The sequence below is a fragment of the Muntiacus reevesi genome, chromosome 6 (genome assembly GCF_963930625.1).
Source record: "Muntiacus reevesi chromosome 6, mMunRee1.1, whole genome shotgun sequence".
Lineage (NCBI taxonomy): Eukaryota > Metazoa > Chordata > Mammalia > Artiodactyla > Cervidae > Muntiacus > Muntiacus reevesi.
The window spans coordinates 67,042,750-67,063,927 of record NC_089254.1 but is presented as its reverse complement, the minus strand read 5'-3'; the positions used below and the strand labels follow the sequence as shown (position 1 = coordinate 67,063,927).

The window sequence follows — 21,178 nt, the reverse complement described above, 5'->3', positions numbered from 1 at the left end:
CTTGTACTGCCAGGAAGTAAGGAAATGATAAAAGAAAAAGCCCCACAGTGATAAGTGATGAACGACTCAAAAACAAAGAAACAAACAGAAAAATAAACCAAAAACACAATGCCCCCAATGATAGGGGTATGGGCATAGAAGCCAACTGAAAGAGCTCCCGTGGCCAATTTGAATGACAAAATAAAGTAGTACAGGATTGCTACTAAAGTATCCAGTACAAGATAAAATCCATGAGTCTATACTCATGGATTAAATAAGTGATTAAATAAATGAGGAGGAATAGACACATTTCCCTTACAAAACAATACCAAATAATTTATGCAGATACCCTGCCCTCAGATAATTCCAGACTTTTAAGTGTGGGCTGCACACAGTGATTTTCTTCTAAAGAGTATAGGATGGGAAATGGAGAAAAAAAGGTTAACTGCACCTTGGGGGAACCTCATAAAGACTACACCATCTAGGTAAGGTTACCATCAACAGTGACAAGTTATGCACTGGATAGGATATGAAGAAAATGGCAGTTTACCTCTGTGGTTCTCCTCCCTGAGACATACTACTCCAATCTAATCATGAGGAAAACACCAGACAAGTCCTGATTGGGGGACATTCTATGAAATACCTGACGGATAATCATCAAAACTACTGAGGTCATTTAAAGTATTTATTTTTACTTATTTGGCTGTGCCAGGTCTTAGTTGCAGCACATGGGATCTAGTTTTCCTGACCAGGGTTCGCCCTTTGCACTGGGGGCACCGAGTCTTAGCCACTGGACCACTATGAAAGTCCCCTGAGGTAATTTAAAGTAAAAAAAAAAGAAGGGGAGTCTGAGGAACTGTCAGAGCCAAAAGGAGCCTAAGGAGACATGACTACTAAAGGTTACTATGGTGTCCTGGATAGGATCCAGGAATAGTAAAAGGATATTAGGGGAAAATTGAAGAAATCTAAATAATACTAACCACTATTGGCTCATTAATAGGACAAAGGTACCATACTAATATAAGATGTAATAATAGAGGAAACTGGGTGTGAGGTAAATAGGAAATCTCTGTACTGTTTTCCCAATAATTTTGTAAATATAAAATAGGACTAAATTTAAAAGTTTACTTTAAATATAATTGGGGGAAATCAGTAATGCTGTTATTTTGGACTTGTATCAGCCTCTTCTCTTGCCTGATTAAGGAAAAAAAAAGAACTATGAAAAGTATAACTTGTCCTTACACTGTCTTAAGACATATAGATGGCCAATATTTTTTTCTTGACTATAACAGGGAAGGAAAATATAGTTGTCTACTTACCCTACTGTTGAATTAGGTGGTTTGGGCAGCCTAGAATAAAAACAGGAAACAAATCCTAATTTATATTAAGGACTTTTAAAAGCTCACATTTTTATTAGCGACTTGCTTAACAATAAAGAAGTATCCCATTTGCAAACTACAGAGTCTTTATGATACTGATTGACTTTCTGGAACACTGAGTATTAACCAGACAGATATGATATTATCATATCTCAGTTGTCTGTTGGTCAATTTTTTCCATTAAGCTTATTCTAACTTCAGCCCCACTCACCACTCTGCATTTCTGACTTATTCTAGTGATAATAGAGCTTTAGTTCTTACTGACTTCACGCTCATAGGCAAAGCACCGAAGTGCTCTGAGGTAGCCTGACACCATGCATGTGGTGCAATTCCATGACCTAAAGTGACCTGAGTGTGGCCTGGTTGGAGAAAACATATAAGTACAGTGTGTGCTTTGCCCCTTTGCCCAGAATTGCTCACCTCTCATGAGAGTAAATGTTGCCCAGTTGCAGAGAGGCTAGAACAAAACTGAACAAGTTCTCAGAGGCATGCCTTTTCTGAATCACTTCACTATTAGAAGGTTGTGTATTTATTCGTTGCTCTGAGCTCTACGTGCCAAGAAATAACACTGCAGCCCCGGGACAAAGTCCACTCTAGAGAAGGACTGTCATCAACTTTCATTGGGTTTCAGCAATTAGTTTCAGCCTATACAAATATTTCTGAAACATTTCAGTTATGAAAACTGAACAGAATGCTATCAGTCAATAGTAAAGGCAGTAAAATTGAAGATACTGTTTGCTTTTTTATATGTTCCTCTATTTAGAAAGTGGTACATAAGCCATATAATTTTATCAGTCTATAAAGTATTGTAAACACACGATCCACATGCACTGTAAAAGGTTTATATCTTTATTTGGACTCTAAGTTTGTTGGAACTAAAAAAAAAAAAAAGCATGCCTTTCAGTTAAATTTCTGGTTGAGTAGGGGATGGAAAGCAATGAATATAAGAATCTATGAGATCGAGAGCTATCAGATTGACCATTATATGAAACATTACATCAGCATTTAAGATTTTTCTCATTTAGCTGATTTTGACAAGTACTTACCTAAAATTAATTTGATTCAACATGGAAAAAATTGTGTGTGTGTGTGTGTATGTGTATAACTGAAATCACTTTGCTATACACTTGAAACTAATACATGGTGAATGAACTATACTTCAATTAAAAAAACAAAATAGAAAAATAAGAATAAAAATTTAAAAAGAAAAAGCTTTTTTAAAAATTCAAAGTTTGAAAGGATAAAATGAAAATAAAAAATGCTCAGAGACACAAATTCCTTGACCTGAACCTATCCATGATTTTACTGCCACTCTCTACTTTTCAGTTTATTAACCCCAAAGGGAAAAAGGCCTAGCAACCACAAATTTCATAACTTTTTGGCTCCCTCTTGTGGCTGAACTCTATATTTACTTATTATCTATAAACAGAACTAATGTTAGTATTTTCATTTTTACGTCAGTGTGGTCAGTGTTTTATTTTTATCTGAAAATTACAAAGTAGGCCTTTGTAATATATACAACAAACTATTCAATGAGCAAAAAAAAATATACTAGAAAATAATTCCTCTAAGCAAAGAGTAAATTAAGTATTCTTTACCCAAAAGAGAAACTTACAGAGTAATTTTATTAAGAGTTATTTGTAGATTGTCATAACAAACCACTTTCATAAAATTCTGATTAAAATTTTTATTGAGGGCACTGGGGCTTTTTCTATGACCCTCTTAAGAAATGTAACAGATTCTTATTAGATTGAAAAACAAAGTCAAAGGCAGGGAAATGGGTCAAGAGGACCTGTATGAATCTTTTTGAACATTACTATTCCATCTTTCCAATTTTTTTTGTTTAAATGCAACAAACTATTAGTAGGTTTTAGTCTATTTATTTTATTCTTGTTCTTTTGGTCTTGGTTTCTATAATCAATGATCTCTATTTAAAAAAAGGAAGACTTTTGTTTTTCTAGAAGTTCCCTAGACTTGAGGAAAATTTGGGGACTTTTAAAATTTTGCATATAACTCATTTCCACTTAAAAATGTTATTTGATTTCACATAAGGAAAAAAAACCTTAAACTTACAAAGAATCATTTCCGTAGATGTCACTTTTTTTGTTCTGTGACAAATAATAATATTGTTCAATAGGAAGCTTTCTGAAAAGAAAGAAAAGATTAAATTGAACATCTTTTTAATGGCAGTGTAATGGTGAAATAGTAAAAGATAAATAGACAAATACAACCATATATACGTGGTAATTCAGTACATGAAAAGATGGCATTTTACATTAGTGGGAAAAGGCTTATTTTTTAATAAACAATGTAGGAAAAATTCACTAGCCATTTGGAAAAAAGGATTTCAACTTCATACTATTCACAGAGATAATTTAGATGGATTAAAAACCTAAGGAATTGGTGAAAAGCATACAAATATTAAAATAAATATAGGAATATGTTTTTTTCTTGGTGGTAGGGAAAACATTTTAAATAAGATTTTTAAAAACTCAAAAATCAAAAGGAAATTTGATAACATCAAATGAAAAATTTTTGAAAAGGACTTCCCGGGTGGCTCAGTAGTAAAGAATCTGTTTGTCAATGCAGGTGACATGGGTTTGAGTCCTGATCTGGGAAAATCCCACATACTGAGGAGCAACTCAGGCCATGCACCCCAACTACTGAGCCTGTGATCTAGAGCCTAGGAGTCACAACTCCCGAGCCCATATGCTGCAACTACTGAAGCCCGTGTGCCCTAGAGCCTGTGTTCCACAACAAGAGAGTGTGTGTGTTAGTTGCTCAGTTGTGTCCAACTCTTTGCAACCCCATGGACTGCAGCACGCCAGGCTCCTTTGTCCACGGAATTCTTTGCAACAAGAGAAGCCACCGCAATGAGAAGCCCATGCACCACAACTAGAAAGTAGTTCCCACTTGCCAAAAGTAAAAAAAGCCTGTGCAACACAGCCAGCACAGCCAAAAATAAAGAGAAAAAAAATTAAAAAAAAGATAAGGAGAATTTATAAAAATTTAAGACAAGACAGTTTAAAAAAGCTCAAATAAAACAAAGATTAGAAAAATTATTCATAATAGATACATATAGGGTTAATATCCAGAACATAAAGAACCAGTAAGAATCTATAGCTAAAAACAAGCAATAAAAAGGAGCAAAGAATAAGAACAGAAAGGAAATATAAATGGTCAAAAATAAGAAAACAAATGTAAGAAAAAAGTACTCAGTCTAATCAGAGAAATGCATTCTGAAAATCAAGATAAACTTTTTATTCTTTAGATAGGCAAAAATTATACAGTTTGATAATGTTAGTACAGTTGGCTAAGAATATGGCAAAATGGATACTTTTAGATACTATGGGAATATAAAGCATTTGGGGGCTAAAGTTAAAAATAATTCATATATTGTGATCCATAACTTCTACTTAGAATTTTCCCTGGAGAAACATTTGTGTATTGAGTTGAAGGAAGCCTGTATAAAGATATTCATACATTTAGTTAATACAAAAGAAGAAAAAGAAAATACAAGAATGGCTAAATAATTTAACACATCCATACTGTGAAACACTATGAGAAATTTAAAGAATCAGATATATCCATATTTACAATCTTTAGATTGCAGTTTTAGGTTCATGGCAAGGTTGAGAGATTTGAAGGTAGAGAGATTATCAAACACACATGTTTAACTAACATGCTTCAACTCACACATGCTTAGCCTCCCCCATTATCAACATCTCTCAAAGAGTGGTACATTTGCTAGGACTGATGAACTTCCACTGACACATCATTATCACCTGAAGTCCGTAGTCACCGCAGCCTTCATTCTTGGTGCCTGTGATATTTTAATACATACTGTAGTGCTGAACTCAGTATCTTTTGAACACCCATCCTACGTCTCATCTACCCAACGTAGACTCCAAAATACTCGCTTTCTCAGTCTTTGAGATTGGTCCTAGAGTGTGAGGGTTATTCATTCCCCACAAGAATGCTCACCAACAGAATCTCACAACTGAGGGTGTTCTCAATTAGCTAGATACTCTGTGGGCATCTGTCAGGCTTTCTCCAGTCACCCAGTGCTTTATTGGTGGCTTCATAAACTAAATTATTACAGAGGCAGGAACAGAAGTTCTCATGTATGAACTCAGCAACACGAAACTCCCTTCATCAAAACTGGTCTGGCTATATTTAAGTTTACCAGCAGAAGTTACCAATCCTAAGTAATTCATAGAGAAAATCTCCCTGGGTGTACTAGCCACCCACCTGGTGGGTGGTTGACTACATTAGACCCCTGCATCATGAAAGATGGCTTATCCTCACAGGAACCTCTAACTAAGGATTTCCCTTTCCTCCTCACTACATTGCTGCCAGTTACATCATCAGTGGAATGTAACTGAATGCCTTATTCACTGTATGACATCTTAAACAGTATTACTCTTGACTAAGGAACTCAATTTATCACAAAAAGAAATAAGGCACTGGTTGAATTTAAACGATTCACCGGCCTTGTCATATCTGCAGAATGCTAGAATGGCCCATTGATGATTCAGCTATGGCTCAGTGTTGTCCTAAAGAGTGTGGCACATGCTCGGAGCTGGTGACCGATGAATCCTTTCCCCTGTGGCCAGGATGCATGGTCTAAACAGTACGGGGGAAGTGGGAGTGAGGCCCCTCGCTGTTTTTATTACACTTGGGAAAATTTTTACTTCCTCCCCAGCCACCTTGAGCTTTGCTCATTTAGAGGTTAAGGGAGAGACGCCGCCACCAGACGACATAACAACGGTCCCACTGAGCTGGAAGCTGAACTGATGGTGTGATCTGGGGCTCCGTGTGACTCTGCAGAAAACAGGCAAGAAAGAATTATTCCAAATAGGCTGGGATGATAGATCCTAAATGTGAAGGGCAAGAGGATTGCCGCTCTACCATGCTGGGGAAAAGGAGCGTTTCTAGAACCAGGAGTATCTTCTGGACACCTCCTAACATTGCTCCCAGTGGCATAAAATTCATAGAATAGTGTAGTAGCTTCACAGGGCAGATCCGCTAACAGCTTAGTTTTTTTGTTGTTGTTTTTTAAGATTTAAGTGTATTAATTTCGCTGTGTTGGGTCTTTGTTGTTGTGCAGGGCTACTCTGGTTGCGGTGTGCGGGCTGCTCGTTGCAGTGGCTCTGCTTGTCTCAGAGCACAGACTCTCGGGCACGTGGGCTTCAGCAGTTGGGGCTCCCAGGCTCTAGAGCACAGGCTCAGTTGTGGCCCATGGGCTTATTAGTTCCTCCTTGTCATATGAGAGCTTCTCTGATCAGGGATCAAACCCATGTCTCCTGCACCGGCAGGCAGATTCGTTACCACTGAGCCCCCAGGGAAGCCCCAAGGGAAGCTTAGATCTTTCAGGAACAAAACTTGGGGTTCCACCAGGTGAAGGCTTCCCTCGTGGCTCAGACAGTGAAAGAATCTGGAATACAGGAGACCTGGGTTCGATCCCTGGGTCAGGAAGAGCCCCTGGAAAGGGAATGGCAACCCACTCGGTATTCTGGCCTGGAGAATTCCATGACAGAGGAGCCTGGTGGGCTACAGTCCATGCGATCACAAAGAGTCGGACACGGTTGAGCAACTAACACACACACACACCAGGTAATAAATTCCTACGGGCTGAGGGCAAGGGAACTTGAAATATTTTTAAGAGATAAATATGATAATGATAACATTTAATTGATAAAAATGATAACATTTAACACAAAAGGGTGTGACAAGAACCAAATATATTAACCTGCATTTCTGAGTCAGGAGTGATTGACATGCTAATTGGAACAAATATTTCCTTTCACAAGTATCCTAGGGCTGCATTCCATAAGACACTAAGACTTCTTTCTCATAAGAAGCTAGTCTTTTGCTTTCTTTTTACCCACTGTAATTCTGAATATACTTCTAAGTCTTTTAGAATATTGTACATTTTTTAATATACAAATTCTGGGGACCAGAACTATAAACTCCATGAGGAGCTATAGCTTAATCTCAACAATGCTTGCTATATTCAAATGACTGAATAAATGAATAGCTGGAATGAGTGAATGAATGAACAGATGAAAAGAATGTGGACTATGGAGTTAAATAAACCTGGATTCAAATCCCCATTCTGAAACTTCATATTGTCTGACCCAACAAAAGGTACTGAACCTCTTGGGTCTCTGTTGTAAAACCAGGATAACAATTTCCACTTTACAAAGATATTAAAAATCTATATTATATTAGAAAGTAAGTTCCACGAGAGTGGGGGCTTAAACAAATCTGTTGAATGAATTAATGAACTTGAGGTCCTATCTTCAATGTGTCAATATTTGCATCTTTCCAATTGGACTTTTCATTTGTCTGCTTTTTATTACTTTATTAAAGCTTTCATAAGGCTACCACATGTCCCTATTGGTATTGTTTTCCTCTCTAGCTGTGGCCTATTTATTTTAACTGCTTTAGAATAAAAAACTAGTTAGCTAGATTGTTAGTAAACTAGGTAGCCAGGATTGTTAGATAAAGCAGGAGTAAGCAGGCTCTGTGTGGAGAAGCTTCAATGGATTTTGTTTGGAGTAAATTTCATGCTTAGTGGTTAATGTGACATTTAATTTACTGCTCAGATTTTGTGTGTGTGTGTGTGTGTTTTATCTTCAGTTTTAACTGGCCTTTGAATAAATTTGCTGAAAGGGTAACTTTAAGACATAAATGATGATTGAAATATTTTAATACTTGAAAACAATGTCCATTAGATTCTAATGACTATAGATGGTTAAAAAAAAATTCAAAAGTCAACAACATTTGTAGAAATTAGGCCATCTATTTGCTCAAGCCAAAAAAATTAATCTCTCTCAGGAATGTTACTTCGTTTTAGATAAAATATGATTAGCAAGGGAATTAGATTAATCAAAATTTCTGATTACATACTTAAACATCTCTAAGGAGAACAATGATATTTATAACATATTTTTTACTGACTTTACAATTAGAAATTATATAATTAGTGTTCCCATCTGTATATTTTCATAAATAATAAAAGTTTAGAAGTAGATGTAAGTTAACAAAGGACTCACAATAGAAATACAGAAAATTGAATAATAATAACCTCTATGTGAGGGACTGAAAGTTTATTTACCTTGGCCAGATTTCTCCACCAAATCCATAATGCTGATGTCCTTTGCCCATGACTCTAGGAGGTTCACATTTCGGCCTGTGTTCCTCAGGGAGCGAAATGGGCATCATCCCTCCATATTCCCTTTCAGCGCCCCATGGAAGCCTACATCGTTGGAGTGACTGTCTTAATTTCTGATACCTGCATAAAAAGAGAGATTTTTGAAATATTAATGGCTTCAGAGTGGAATGCTATGGTCTGAATGTTTGTGTCCTTCCCGCACCCAAATTTATGTATTTAAATCCTAATGTCCAGTGTGATGATATAAAAAGGTGGGATCTTCTGGAAGTGACTAGGTCAGGAGGAGCCGTCATGAATGGGACTAATGCTCTTGTAAGAGAGATTTTAGAGAGCTTGTTAACACTTCTACAGTGCAGAAGTAAGCTAGAGTGAGAAGGACTTTGTTAGAAATACAAATTCTCAGGCTCCATCCAGATCCAGGAATCAGAATTGGGGGTTGTAGTGAGGTGTTGAGCCCTATAATCTGTTTTTCTTTAATTTATTTTTTAATTGGAGGACAATTGCTTTACCATGCTGCATTGGTTTCTGCCATACAACAGTGTGAATAAGTCACAATTTTACATATATATATATATATATATCCTCTCCCTCCTGAGCCTCCCTCTCCTCTCCCCATCCCACCCCTTTAAGCTGTAATCTGTTTTAAACAAGCCTTCCAGATGATTCCTTTGCATGCTAAGCTTTAGAAGTACTGCCTTATTCAACAAATTACCTTCCATAGAAAATAGTTCTCCAATTGTTCCACCCTTTACAACTATACCATTCTGTAGGTTGAAGACATGGAAATTTCCTAAATTAGATGGTAGGGCTAGTCTCATCTTAAAAACTGGTAGTTTAGGAGAAGGCAACGGCAACCCACTCCAGTATTCTTGCCCGGAGAATCCCATGGACAGAGGAGCCTGGTGGGCCACAGTCCATGAGGCCTCAAGAGTCAAGACACAACTTAGTGACTAAACCACCACCCAGGCGGGTTAGCTGAGAACTGGAGCCACCTGGAAGTTAAGTGGGGGGTTGGACGGGGGTGCAGGGTTCTGTCTGGGGGAGACAGTAGCCTTGGACTGACTGGGGCAGGGAGCTGCCAGAGACGCTGCTCAAGAAGTTGTTCCTGACCGGAGAAAGAGCAAGTTCAGATGTAGGCTTAGAAAAACAGGTAACTTGACCAAAGGCAGCAGATCAAGCCAGCCCAACTGGTTCATGGATGTAGTTTAATTAAATGAATCCGGATGGGAACAGAAATAGATGAAGGGACCACAGAGTGACTGGAAGAGTGGAGAGGGCTCAGCAGGGTCTGGCTGAGCTCACCCGAAGCCTGGGTAAGGAAGAGAAGGGACGTAAAGGCAACTGGGAAGGTTTGGGGAGGTCTTGGAAGGCAATCTGACTTCTCTTCAGAGGGTGTTTTGAGCTGGTTGGGTTAGCAGCCAAAAGAAATGGGATTGAAAATGGAACTGGGGCCTCCATATCCTTGGTGTCGGCCCAGCAAATATTTTTTAGTTACCACTGGCCTGAAGAAGCTATGTTGTAAACTCTTTCATTCCTTTGATTGTGTACTTTATACCTTTCTTCCCTCCCCGCCCCCCCACCCCCCTGTTTCTTAATAAATGCTTTTGAAAAATGTGAAAAAAAAAAAAAAAAAAAACAACTGGTAGTTCAGAGGACTTTCTCTGCTCTTTCTCAACAAGGGAGTGAAGGGCAAGGACACATATTCACTGTTGTAAAAATGCTTCATAGGAAGTACTCAATGGATGTCTGTGAAATGAATTGCATGCCTGAGCGAATGAAAAAGGCCAAAGAGACTGATTTGTTTCCTGGACTGCTTCTTATGACACAATATGAAAACTTTAGGCTAGGGAGAAGCCCTCACAAAACTCTTAATCTGGCTAAAGACCTGCGTCCTAATTAGGAAGGATTTCATGTCTTCCAGTTTCCACTAATGGCAGTCAATTATTTAGACTAACCATCCCACTAAAAATACATTAAAATGCTGGAAAAAGAGCTTTGGGGTTGGTGACCATGTGGAGGTGGCGGCGGGGGGAGAGTGGGGCCCTCAGACTTCATGGAAGTTCAGTGCCCCAATCCACATATCTTGCCCTATGCACCTCTTCCACCTGGCTGTTGTTAAGTTATATCCTCTTATAATAAAGCAGTAATCTGTCACCAAGAAATGAACAGCACAATGTTCTAGAGAACAAAGAACAATGATTCATCACCGTTTCCACAGCACAACAAAGAGGACAGGTCATTGCAGACAGACTCGGGCACACTCACCACGGAATCCCCAGGATATGGCACTGTGCCTTGCAAATATATGCTCAATAAATACTGACTAGGTGGTTTTCCTTGAGAGCAGACAGTGACATGATAATTTTAGAAAGGGGACCCATTGAACTTTGGGTCAAATTTTCTTGGAGAAGCTGAATTCTATTTTTATTTGACTGTTTCGATTTTCCTTGAGCAAACAACACAAAATGTTGAAAAGAAAAGCATCTTCTTAAAAGCAACTCATTGTTAACAAGACAGAAAGAGACACCAGGGTTCCATAAGAGGGGAAATAGGAATCCGGGAAGGTAAATAAGCACAGAAGCCACTTTTGCCCTTCAGTCAGTTCAGTTCAGTTCAGTTGCTCAGTCGTGTCCGACTCTTTGCGACCCCATGAATTGCAGCACGCCAGGCCTCCCTGTCCATCACCAACTCCTGGAGTCTACCCAAACCCATGCCCATCGAGTCGGTGATGCCATCCAACCATCTCATCCTCTGTCGCCCCATGCTCCTCCTGCCCCCAAACCCTCCCAGCATCAGGGCCTTTTCCAGTGAGTCAACTCTTCGCATGAGGTGGCCAGAGTACTGGAGTTTCAGCTTCAGCATCAGTCCTTCCAATGAACACCCAGGACTGATCTCCTTTAGGAAGGACTGGTTGGATCTCCTTGCAGTCCAAGGGACTCTCAAGAGTCTTCTCCAACACCACAGTTCAGAAGCATCAATTTTTTTGGCGCTCAGCTTTCTTCACAAGGCAGTGCTAATTCTGGCAGATTTCAATTTTGCTTTAAGGACATTGCAGGGGGAGAAGCACAGAAACCAGCCAGGTGAGGAATCTAAAGGAAGCCATCCCTACCGTAAACTGGGACCCTAAAAGACTGCCCTCTCATGTTAAAGGTGAGTCAGGAAAAAACAGCTCTCTCATTTTCTCCCCAAATTTGCACTTGCCCATGACTTGAACTTGAATTTAAGTGGTCAGAGATAGATAGCATACTCCCCTATTCATATATATATGCAAGACCAACAGGATACCCTTCTGGAGGAAGGATTCTTGGGTGAATTATTGTCTAGGATGAATTCTAAAGGATGAGTAGGACTTTTCTGGGTGCAAGAGAGGGAGGACCCTAAGCAGGAGCAATATCATGGAAGAAGGCCTAGAGAGTTGAAAGGTTATGGAATTGAAAATTCCTGACAGTGTTGGCTCCAGAATCCTCCTTGGGGAAGACTTGCTTGTTTGATCAAGTATTTTGTCAGGCCACTTGCAGAAGTGACAGAGACTCTGCAAGTACAGGTGTTGATAAGGACTCAAGCAACCCAAGATTTATTAAGCTGCTCAGCAGTGGAAGGGATTTGCTGTTTCACTCTTGAGAGAGGAAGATGAGGGGAAAGGGAAGTAGAGGGAGAGGAAGAAAAGAGGCCAGCAGGATGCTAAGGGTCACAGTGAGTGAAAAGCCATTGGGGGAACTCTGATGGTAGCTAGGATAAAGAACTTTTAAATACAGAAGCTATGGCTTATAAGAGACTTTTAGTTATATATTATATGGTATGATGTGATTCTTCCTTCAGACCCTTACCTGATCAGTGAAATTTACCAGGCTCACAAACGCACTGTGTGGATGAGGTCTTTGGAGGCAACTAAAAAATGACTGTTTCACATCTGGGTCAAAATGTTGTTGAACAGAAGCAGAATATGTGGAGCTGGGTACCCGAAGTCAGTTATGGTCATCTCCACCCCACCCTGGGGATTTTGGTACATTTTGAGAAGGAAGGCTTTGGGTTATCAGAATGTATGGAATAAAGATTTGAGTGGAACTTAGCTGAATCTTAAGGGCTGAAAAGACAGCTGAATTTTAGGCTATATCAGAAGAGCTGATACAGAATATTGAAATTTGAGGCACAGTAGAGAAGAGCTGCTTGAGAGGGGAAGCAAGAGAGGAAGATAAGGGTAACACCCTGCATAATCTCACAGACCCTTTGGATGATACCTTCTGAGCAATGGCGACCCAGTTAGAAATACAGAAGGGAACTCAGGGATAACAGATGTGGACAGTAGAGCTTCTTTCTTCTCTGCACCCATGCACTGGTTTAGTGTCAACCTCCTGCACAAATTTGCTAAAAGAACTAACTCTTGGGACTGTCATACAATGGAATATATTATCTCAAAGTCACTACATAGGGGTTGGCAAACTATGACCCACAGGCCAAATCCAACCTACTGCTGTTTTTTTTTTTTTTTTTTTTAATATTATTTTATTAGTTGGAGGCCAATCACTTTACAACATTTCAGTGGGTTTTGTCATACATTGACATGAATCAGCCATATAGTTACCCTACTGCTGTTTTTGGAAGTAAAATTTTACTGGAATACAGCCATGACCATTCATTTCTATACTGGCTATTGTCTATGACTGTTTTCCTGCTACAACAGCAGAGCTGAGTAGTTTGACAGAGACTGAAAGTGAAAAAAGTGAAAGTGTATCTGACTCTTTGCAACCCCATGGACTGTAGCCTGCCAGGCTCCTCTGTCCATGGAATTCTCTAGGCAAGCCAGGGTCTCCTGCATTGTAGGCAGATTCCTTACCATCTTAGCCACCAGAAAAGCCCTTGACAGAGACTATAGAGCCTTAAGTATTTACTATCTGGTCCTTTAAGGAAGAAGTCTGCCACCCCCTGCACCAGCGAGTCAAGGAGAATCTGGTGTCCACCGATTGGGGATACTGGAGAAGGCATGCAGGTATTCTGTTCTCAGACCTCTGAGGTATGATCTATGACTATAATCAATAGACACAGTGTGGGGGCATGACAAGTGAAAAATACTTAAATACATTTGATTAATGGCAACCTAAGCTTTAATATCTAAGTTTTTAAAAGTTACATTTAAATTAGATGAGTCAATTTCTCAGCATCTGACCCTCATATATTACACTAGCCTAGGAAGATGAGCCAGTAGAATATGTTAATCAATCATTTGGGTTGGCATTCATCTAAAACCAGTAAGTTGCAGGAAACCATTTAAAACAAAAGGCAAAGCACAAAGAGGTCATATTTCTCTTTCACTGTAGGGTCTCATATCCCTACCCCTTAGCTTTAATATTAACAGAATTTATAGAAGGAACTAATTAAATGAAATATTAAAGTTTCAGTATTAAATAATTTTATAGCTTAAATAATACATGTCTCCTAAGCAAATAACAATAAGTTATTAGTGCTGAAATCTGTAGGCACATAAAATTAATGTTTACATGTTTAAGAGAAAGATATGTTTCCTGTAGATGAACCAATATCTTTCTTTACAGGATTTTGATTTGGGGGGCTGAATTTAGCCAATAACAATTGGAAGGCATGATTAAAGGAAAGGCTAGAACAAACATATGCTTATTTTTTGACAGGAAGCTAACAGTTAAAAACAAAACAACAAACAAACCCCCAAACCTCAGGAGTCAGAAAGCAATGGGATGAACACAGAAATAAAATGGAACTTGTAATTAAATCTTAAGCAATTCTCAAGACACTTCCTTAATTGATGTTTATCTTCCTAATGGACTAGGAAGGAGATGTCTGCTGAATGGAAAAAGGAGGTAGGCATCTGTGGTTTTGAGTATCTGTACCTGCCACTGTTAAATTTTCAATGGAAAAAACACAAAGAATGCCATTCACTTATTAATACTTTTTAGGGAGATCAAGTAATTATACATAATAGTGACTAATATAATTGTCCCAAAACATACCAGTGAAGAAAGTAACTGATGTACAAAGATTAATTTGCCCTTGGTCACTTGGTAAACTAGGCCATAATCCTGGTTTTCATGTTGTTTTCAGTGCTTTCTGCTAGCCCAGTGATTCTCAAAACAAGTTGAAAAATTAATAAAAATGCAGATCCCCCAGATCTAACCTAGACCCAGTGAGTCAGAGTGTCTACAGATGGAGCTTGAGTGTGGACTAAGACCCTTAAGTGGTGCCCAACTCCTTGCGACCCTTTGGACTGGAGCTTGCTGGGCTCCTCTATCCATGAGATTCTCTGGACAAGACTACTAGAGTGAGTTGCTGGGTTGCCATTTCCTTCTCCAGGGGATCTTCCTGACTCAGGGATCAAACCCTTGTCTACTGCATCTCCTGCATTGCAGGTGGATTCTTTACCACTGAGCCACAGGGGAAGCCCAAAGACAGAGCTTGTCATGTTATTTTGATGTGTCGAGTTACCAGACTAGTGGTGGGTAACAACTAGGATAACAACTGAGTTAGACTGTGCTGCCTATTCTGGAAGGAAAAAAAAAATAGCTGGATGAGAGGAAACAATTTTTCATCTCTGTTTAAACTGCTGAGTTAGTTCAAAATACATTATAATATTTAAGAAGGCTTCCCTTTATGTACAGCCACACTTAGAAAATTAAGCTGCTGAGAGCTAATACATTACGACTTGTATTCATCTTTAACATTATGAACAGTAATCCCAAAAAGCCAGCAGATTTTTGTTCTTCATTGTTTTGTTCTGTTTTTGAGATACCTTGAGGTTTGAGTTGGGAGCCATATACCCTGAACCTGGTTTGGAAGAAGTAAGCCCCAGTGTGGATAGGGTAGAGTCACCAATGTTGCCCTGATGACATGTTCTAGAGAAGTTGAGGAATACTACTGAAGAAAAGAGAACTTCTATTTCTGTAAACTGCCCAGCCACTATTTAAAAGGGAGTTAAATGGGAGGGGGAGGTTCTGAGAATACATGATCATCCTGGTTTTCCCATTTGGGGACCAGGAAAGGAAAAACTTCACATGGAATAAAGTGAAAAACAAATTTTATTTATTAGGAACTAGGAACATGGTTGTACCTAGATACTGCTTCAAATAATACCTTATTATATTTATAGGTAATTGAGTACATGCTGTGTTTAATTTTGTAGTCAGTTAAAGAAACTATACACAAAAAATATTAATGACCCAGATAACCACGATGGTGTGATCGCTCACCTAAAGCCAGACATCCTGGAGTGTGAAGTCAAGTGGGCCTTAGGAAGTATCACTACGAACAAAGCTAGTTGAGGTGATGGAATTCCAGCTGAGCTATTTCAAATCCTAAAAGATGATGCTGTGAAAGTCCTGCACTCAATATGCCAGCAAATTTGGAAAACAGCCATGGCCACAGGACTGGAAAAGGTCAGTTTTCATTCCAATCCCAAAGAAGGGCATTGCCAAAGAATGTTCAAACTACCACACTATTGCACATATTTCACATGCTAGCAAGGTAATGCTCAAAATTCTCCAAGTTAAGCTTCAGCAGTACATGAACTGAGAACTCCCAGATGTTCAAGCTGGATTTAGAAAAGTCAGAAGAACCAGAGATCAAATTGCCAACATCCACTGGATCACAGAAAAATCAAGAGAATTCCAGAAAAACATCTAGTTCTGCTTTATTGACTATGCTAAAGCCTTTGACTGTGTGGATCACAACAAACTGTGGAAAATTCTTAGAAAGATGGGAAAAGAAGACCACCTTACCAGCCTCCTGTGAAACCAGTATGCAGGTCAAGAAGCAACAGTTAGAATCAGACATGGAACAATGGACTGGTTCCAAACTGGGAAAGGAGTACAAGGCTGTATATTTTCACCTTGTTATATGCAGAGTACATCATGAGAAATGCTGGCCTGAAAGAAGCACAAGCTAGAATCAAGATTGCTGGGAGAAATATCAATAACTTCAGATATGCAGATGACACCACCGTTGTGGCAGAAAGCAAAGAGGAACCAAAAAGCCTCTTGATAAAGGTGAAAGAGGAAAATGAAAAAGCTGGCTTAAAACTCAACCTTCAGAAAACTAAGGTCATGGCATCTGGCCCCATCACTTCATGGCAAACAGATGGGGAAACAATGGAAACAGAGACAGACTTTATTTTCTGGGGCTCCAAAATCACTGCAGATGGTGACTGCAGCCATGAAATTAAAAGACGCTTGCTCCTTGGAAGAAAAGTTATGACCAACCTAGACAGCATATTAAAAAGCAGAGACATTACTTTGCCAACAAAGGTCCGTCTAGTCAAAGCTATGGTTTTTCCAGTAGTCACGTATGGATGTAAGCATTGGACCATCAGAAGGCTGAACATTGAAGAACTGATGCTTTTGAACTGTGGTGTTGGAGAAGACTCTTAAAAGAGTCCTGTGGACTGCAAGATCAAACCAGTCAATCCTAAAGGAAATCAACCCTGAATATTCATTGGAGGGACTGATGCTGAAGCTCCAATATTTTGCTCACCTGATGCAAAAAGCCTATGCATAAGAAAAAACCCTGATGCTGGCAAAGACTGAAGGCAGGAGAAGGGGACGACAGAGGATGAAATGGTTGGTTGGCATCACCGACTCAATGGATATGAGTCTGAGCAAGCTCCAGGAGATCGTGAAGGACAGGGAAGCATGATGTGCTGTAGTCCATGGGGTCTCAGAGTCAGACATGAATGAGTGACTGAAACACAGCAATGAAAGACAATATTTTCTCTGACATTTCTCTTAGATTTCAAGTCTGTTTAAGGGTTTTCGAGCCAATTACTAACCAAACCATAGGACCATTTAGGTAGAGGGTATCAACATTTCAGTTAAATGCCTCTGTGAGTGCTTTTGAGGGCACAGCGAGTTCCATCAGATACGGCAACATTAAATACCCACTCAGACCATTTTTGGCCAAATATAAAACCTCACACTGCTGCTTTTGATCCAGGGACCACTGCCTATCCCCATATCACACACAATCTGCTAAGGGTTTCCTCTGGCTCCAGGAAAGCCATGTCTGATCTTATGGTCCTTGGAGCTGAGCAGGAATTTAGGGCTCACAGCCACTTTTGGGAATCAGATAACAAAGAAGGTGCATCAAGGAATGAGTCTGTAGATGTGAACTGAACACACTTTCCCACAAATATGAACATATTTCTTTGCATTAAGTGAAAAATAGTAGTTTATAAAAAATATGTTGAATGGAATCTTCAAATTAAAAAAATGGAGGAGACATATTGAGATATTAACAATGGTTATAGTTTCTGGATAAAGGAAGTACAGATGGTTTCTTCCTGTGCTTCAATTTCATTTTTTCTTCCATTGGAAAAATGGAAAATTTATTTTCTTTTTAGATTTTCATGATTTCTAAGTTATTCATACAGAAATGTCAGGTTTTTTTTTTCAGTTAAAATTTTTTTCTTTATATCTTTTTTTCTTGTGTGTTAGTTTTTAATTAGGAGAAAAGGCTTTCTTTTTATTTTTTCACATAAAGAGCATGTTTACAAATTGGAATAGATCTGTGGAAGTCTGATCAAGACAGTGAAAGTCTTGACACAGGAAGAAAGAAGAGTAAAGTCTGTTGAAAATGAGTGTTCATCTGGCAAAAAGAACTCAGATAGTCAAAAGAATCTTCAAACTCTTGAGGGGTTGCTATCATAAAGATAACGTGTGTGCATGCTCAGTCATTTCTGTCATGTCTAACTCTTTTGACTACTTAAATGAGAAAGACTTCTTAGATGAGAGATTTGACAACGTGAAATTATAAAACAAACAAGCAAAAGCAAGAAAACAATTACACAGGTTATTTTTCACCCATGATTTTGAGTTTTTTTTTCTTTCCTAAAAATAATTCAAATAAATATTGATACAATACAGTAAAGCTGGCACTAATATCTCGGAAAATTACTTGTTTGTACCCTGTTCCTTCATATTAAATGGGGATGATAATAGTACTTATCTCATTGGGCTGTTGTAAGGATTAAAAGAATTACCATATTAATAAAACATTTGTTACAGTGCCAACACATAGTAATCACTATGTTAGATGACATTTTAAACATAATCTGCAATGCATTACAGAAGATTTGGTAGAGCATAAATAAAGTCTGAATAACAGATTCTGAGAGTATTTTTGAGCAGATGGTGTTAGAGAATTATAAGGACCCACTATGCTACTCTTTGGGCTTCTCTGATGGCTCAGATGGTAAAGAATCTGCCTGCAGTGCAGGAGACCTGGGTTCAATCCCTGGGTCAGGAAGATGCCCTGGAGAAGGGAATGGCAATCACTCCAGTATTCTTGCCTGGAGAATTCCATGGACAGAGGAGCCTGGCGACCTACAGTCCATGGGGTTGTAAAGAGTTGGACATGACTGAGCAACTAACACACATACTACTTTTTATAAAGTTCGATTAAAACATTAATTCACAAGGCTTCCCTGGTGGTTCAGTGGTAAAGCATCTGCCTGCCAATTCAGGAGACACATGTTTAATCTCTGGTCCAGGAAGATCCCACATGCTGGGAAGCAACTAAGCCTGTTCGCCACAACTACTAAGCCTGTATTCTACAGAGTCCAATAGCCACAACTGCTGAGCCCTCACGCCCTAGAGCCGGTGCTCTGCAACAAAAGAAGCCCCTGCAATGAGAAGCCTCAGCATCGCAACTAGAGAGTAATCCCCATTCTCCGCAATTAGAGAAAAGCCCACACATAATGAAGCCCTAGCATGCCAAAAACAAAAAAACAAAATTAATTCAAAATGAAGGAACAGATCATTCTAGAGTTCTAGAATGCAGCAGACGAATTTGATGTTTGCCTTTTAAAAATATACACTAACTTTTTACTTCTTTCCAAGTTACTAACAGATGTGGACACTTCAAAGTTTAGTTCATTGTCATATTATGCCTTCCCAGTGATGTGATACACAGAAGAGGTCCATAACCTTAAATGCTTTTTCTCACAAAACAAAAATACAGTAATATATTAAAACCTCTTATAATTGTTTGCATTCTCCAGTCTTTGTGTTACCTGTCCTCTGAGGCAGTTGGGCGAGTAGCCGTTTGTAGTGGAGTGTGCAATTCATCAGAGTAAAAGGTCTCTGACAGTATGTCAGCTCCCTCAAGCTCCCTGCAGCAGTAGGGCTGGCCATGAATTATCTCCATGCTTCTTGGCTAAAAGGGTACAACCTGGAAAAAGAAAAGGAGGGCGCACTTGGTTAAAGAGTCCCTGACTTAGTTGCTGTCACACTGACCCTCCCTCAGGGCAGGCAGGAAACTGGCTTAGTACTGCTCAGTAGTTCAACTGAAGTCTGCTTACAAATCATGGGCTCCTATCCTTGGGGTGAGCCCTATCTGTGGGCCCTCGGGTGTCCTTTCAGTAACAGAGAGCAACTTAAGTTCTATGGAAACGAATTTCAACTGAAACAAATCCACAAAGTGGAAGAGGTTCTAAAGTAGAGTATGAATGATGAGTGGATGACACGTGGACTCATTTACAGCCTCTACCTGGCGGGCATTGACTGATCTTCGATTCTTGCCTCAATTTTAACCGTAATTATTCAGGAAAACTCCCCCTGCCCGGGTCTTTTTCTTTCTTTCTTGTTTTTTTTAAAGCAGGGAGACTCAGCATCCAACAGAATTAACACCTGTGCTTCTAAGGTCTTCAGGGATTCTAGTCGAGAGGTTCTTTGCAGAGGTGGAGAATCAGACGTGCAGCACAAGCGACACCCCAAAGTGAGAATTCCACCCCTCCTTGGGACTTGATGAGGGAAGCAAAAGATGCGCCTTGGCCAGGACCGGCCTAAGCCTAGCCTCCAGGGCCATCAACGCCCTGCCGATCGGCGCCTCGGGGTTCCGACGCACCTGGGGACATCAGCCTGGAAGCCTTAGGCGGCAGAGCCTCCCTTTCCCCTCCCTAGAGCTGGCGGGCCTCTGCGGGGCGTGGAATTCCGCCGTCGTCCGCACCTGCGGCCCGAGGGAGCTTGCGTGCAGGTGCGGGTGAAGGAGAGAGAGGGCCGGCGGGCAGGCCAGGCGTGGGGTTGAGGGTGCCTGTGACGGCGACCGTGACCGTGGCAATAGGTAACGCATGCCTGCCGGGCGGCGGGCTTCGGAGAGGAGAGCAGGGGCGGCGGTGGGCCCTTAGAAGTTTCAGAAGAAGTCAGCCCACGAACTCTTGGAACCCGTAAGAATTGGAAGCCGGAAGGAAGGTGGGGAATGAGGGGTAGACTCCCAGTCCACGCGGGGAAGAAGTTCTTCCGGCACCCCCGTCCGTCGGCCCCGCCCCCTTTCCGGCCCCTCCCTTCGCCCCTGGTCCCGCCCCCTGGCGCCCCTTGGCGCCCTCTGCAGGCCGTATCTCATGCTCCTTCGAGGGCTGCTTGGTCCAGGCGGCTCCCGGCCGTGGGGCCCGCGCGTTCTCTGCTGTGTACTGGGGCGGTGGAGGAGTGCGGTGCCAGGGAGACTCTGATGAGGTGGGAGCCTCCAACACATCCGTGTTCCTTACCCTCAATGGGGAACAGTGCGGCCTTATCGAGGGTGGCCTCCGCAGGACTCAGCACGTGCAGCCCCTACATTATGCCAGGCCGAGGCTCTTCCTACCCTAGGTGGCTGCGGACAGGGCAAACAGGCAGTGTGCCTGCGGTGA

General features: G+C 40.4%; 1 protein-coding gene across 4 annotated transcripts in view; it reads right to left on the bottom strand.

Moving 5' to 3' along the window:
- The window catches only part of SPMIP4 (sperm microtubule inner protein 4), a 39,942-nt gene extending 19,218 nt beyond the window's left edge, over positions 1-20,724 (bottom strand). For 2 of the 4 annotated variants that reach the window (XM_065938822.1, XM_065938825.1), the window contains exons 1-5: positions 20,401-20,724; positions 19,568-19,725; positions 8,482-8,658; positions 3,432-3,503; positions 1,299-1,328 (exon numbers count right to left, since the gene is read on the bottom strand). In XM_065938822.1, the coding sequence (XP_065794894.1) occupies positions 1,299-1,328; positions 3,432-3,503; positions 8,482-8,658; positions 19,568-19,701 (413 nt within the window). In that variant the 5' untranslated portion in view covers positions 19,702-19,725; positions 20,401-20,724. The remainder of the gene's footprint in view (positions 1-1,298; positions 1,329-3,431; positions 3,504-8,481; positions 8,659-19,567; positions 19,726-20,400) is intronic. The other 2 variants (XM_065938823.1, XM_065938824.1) reach the window with 2 other exon arrangements.
- Between the last annotated feature and the right edge of the window lie 454 nt (positions 20,725-21,178).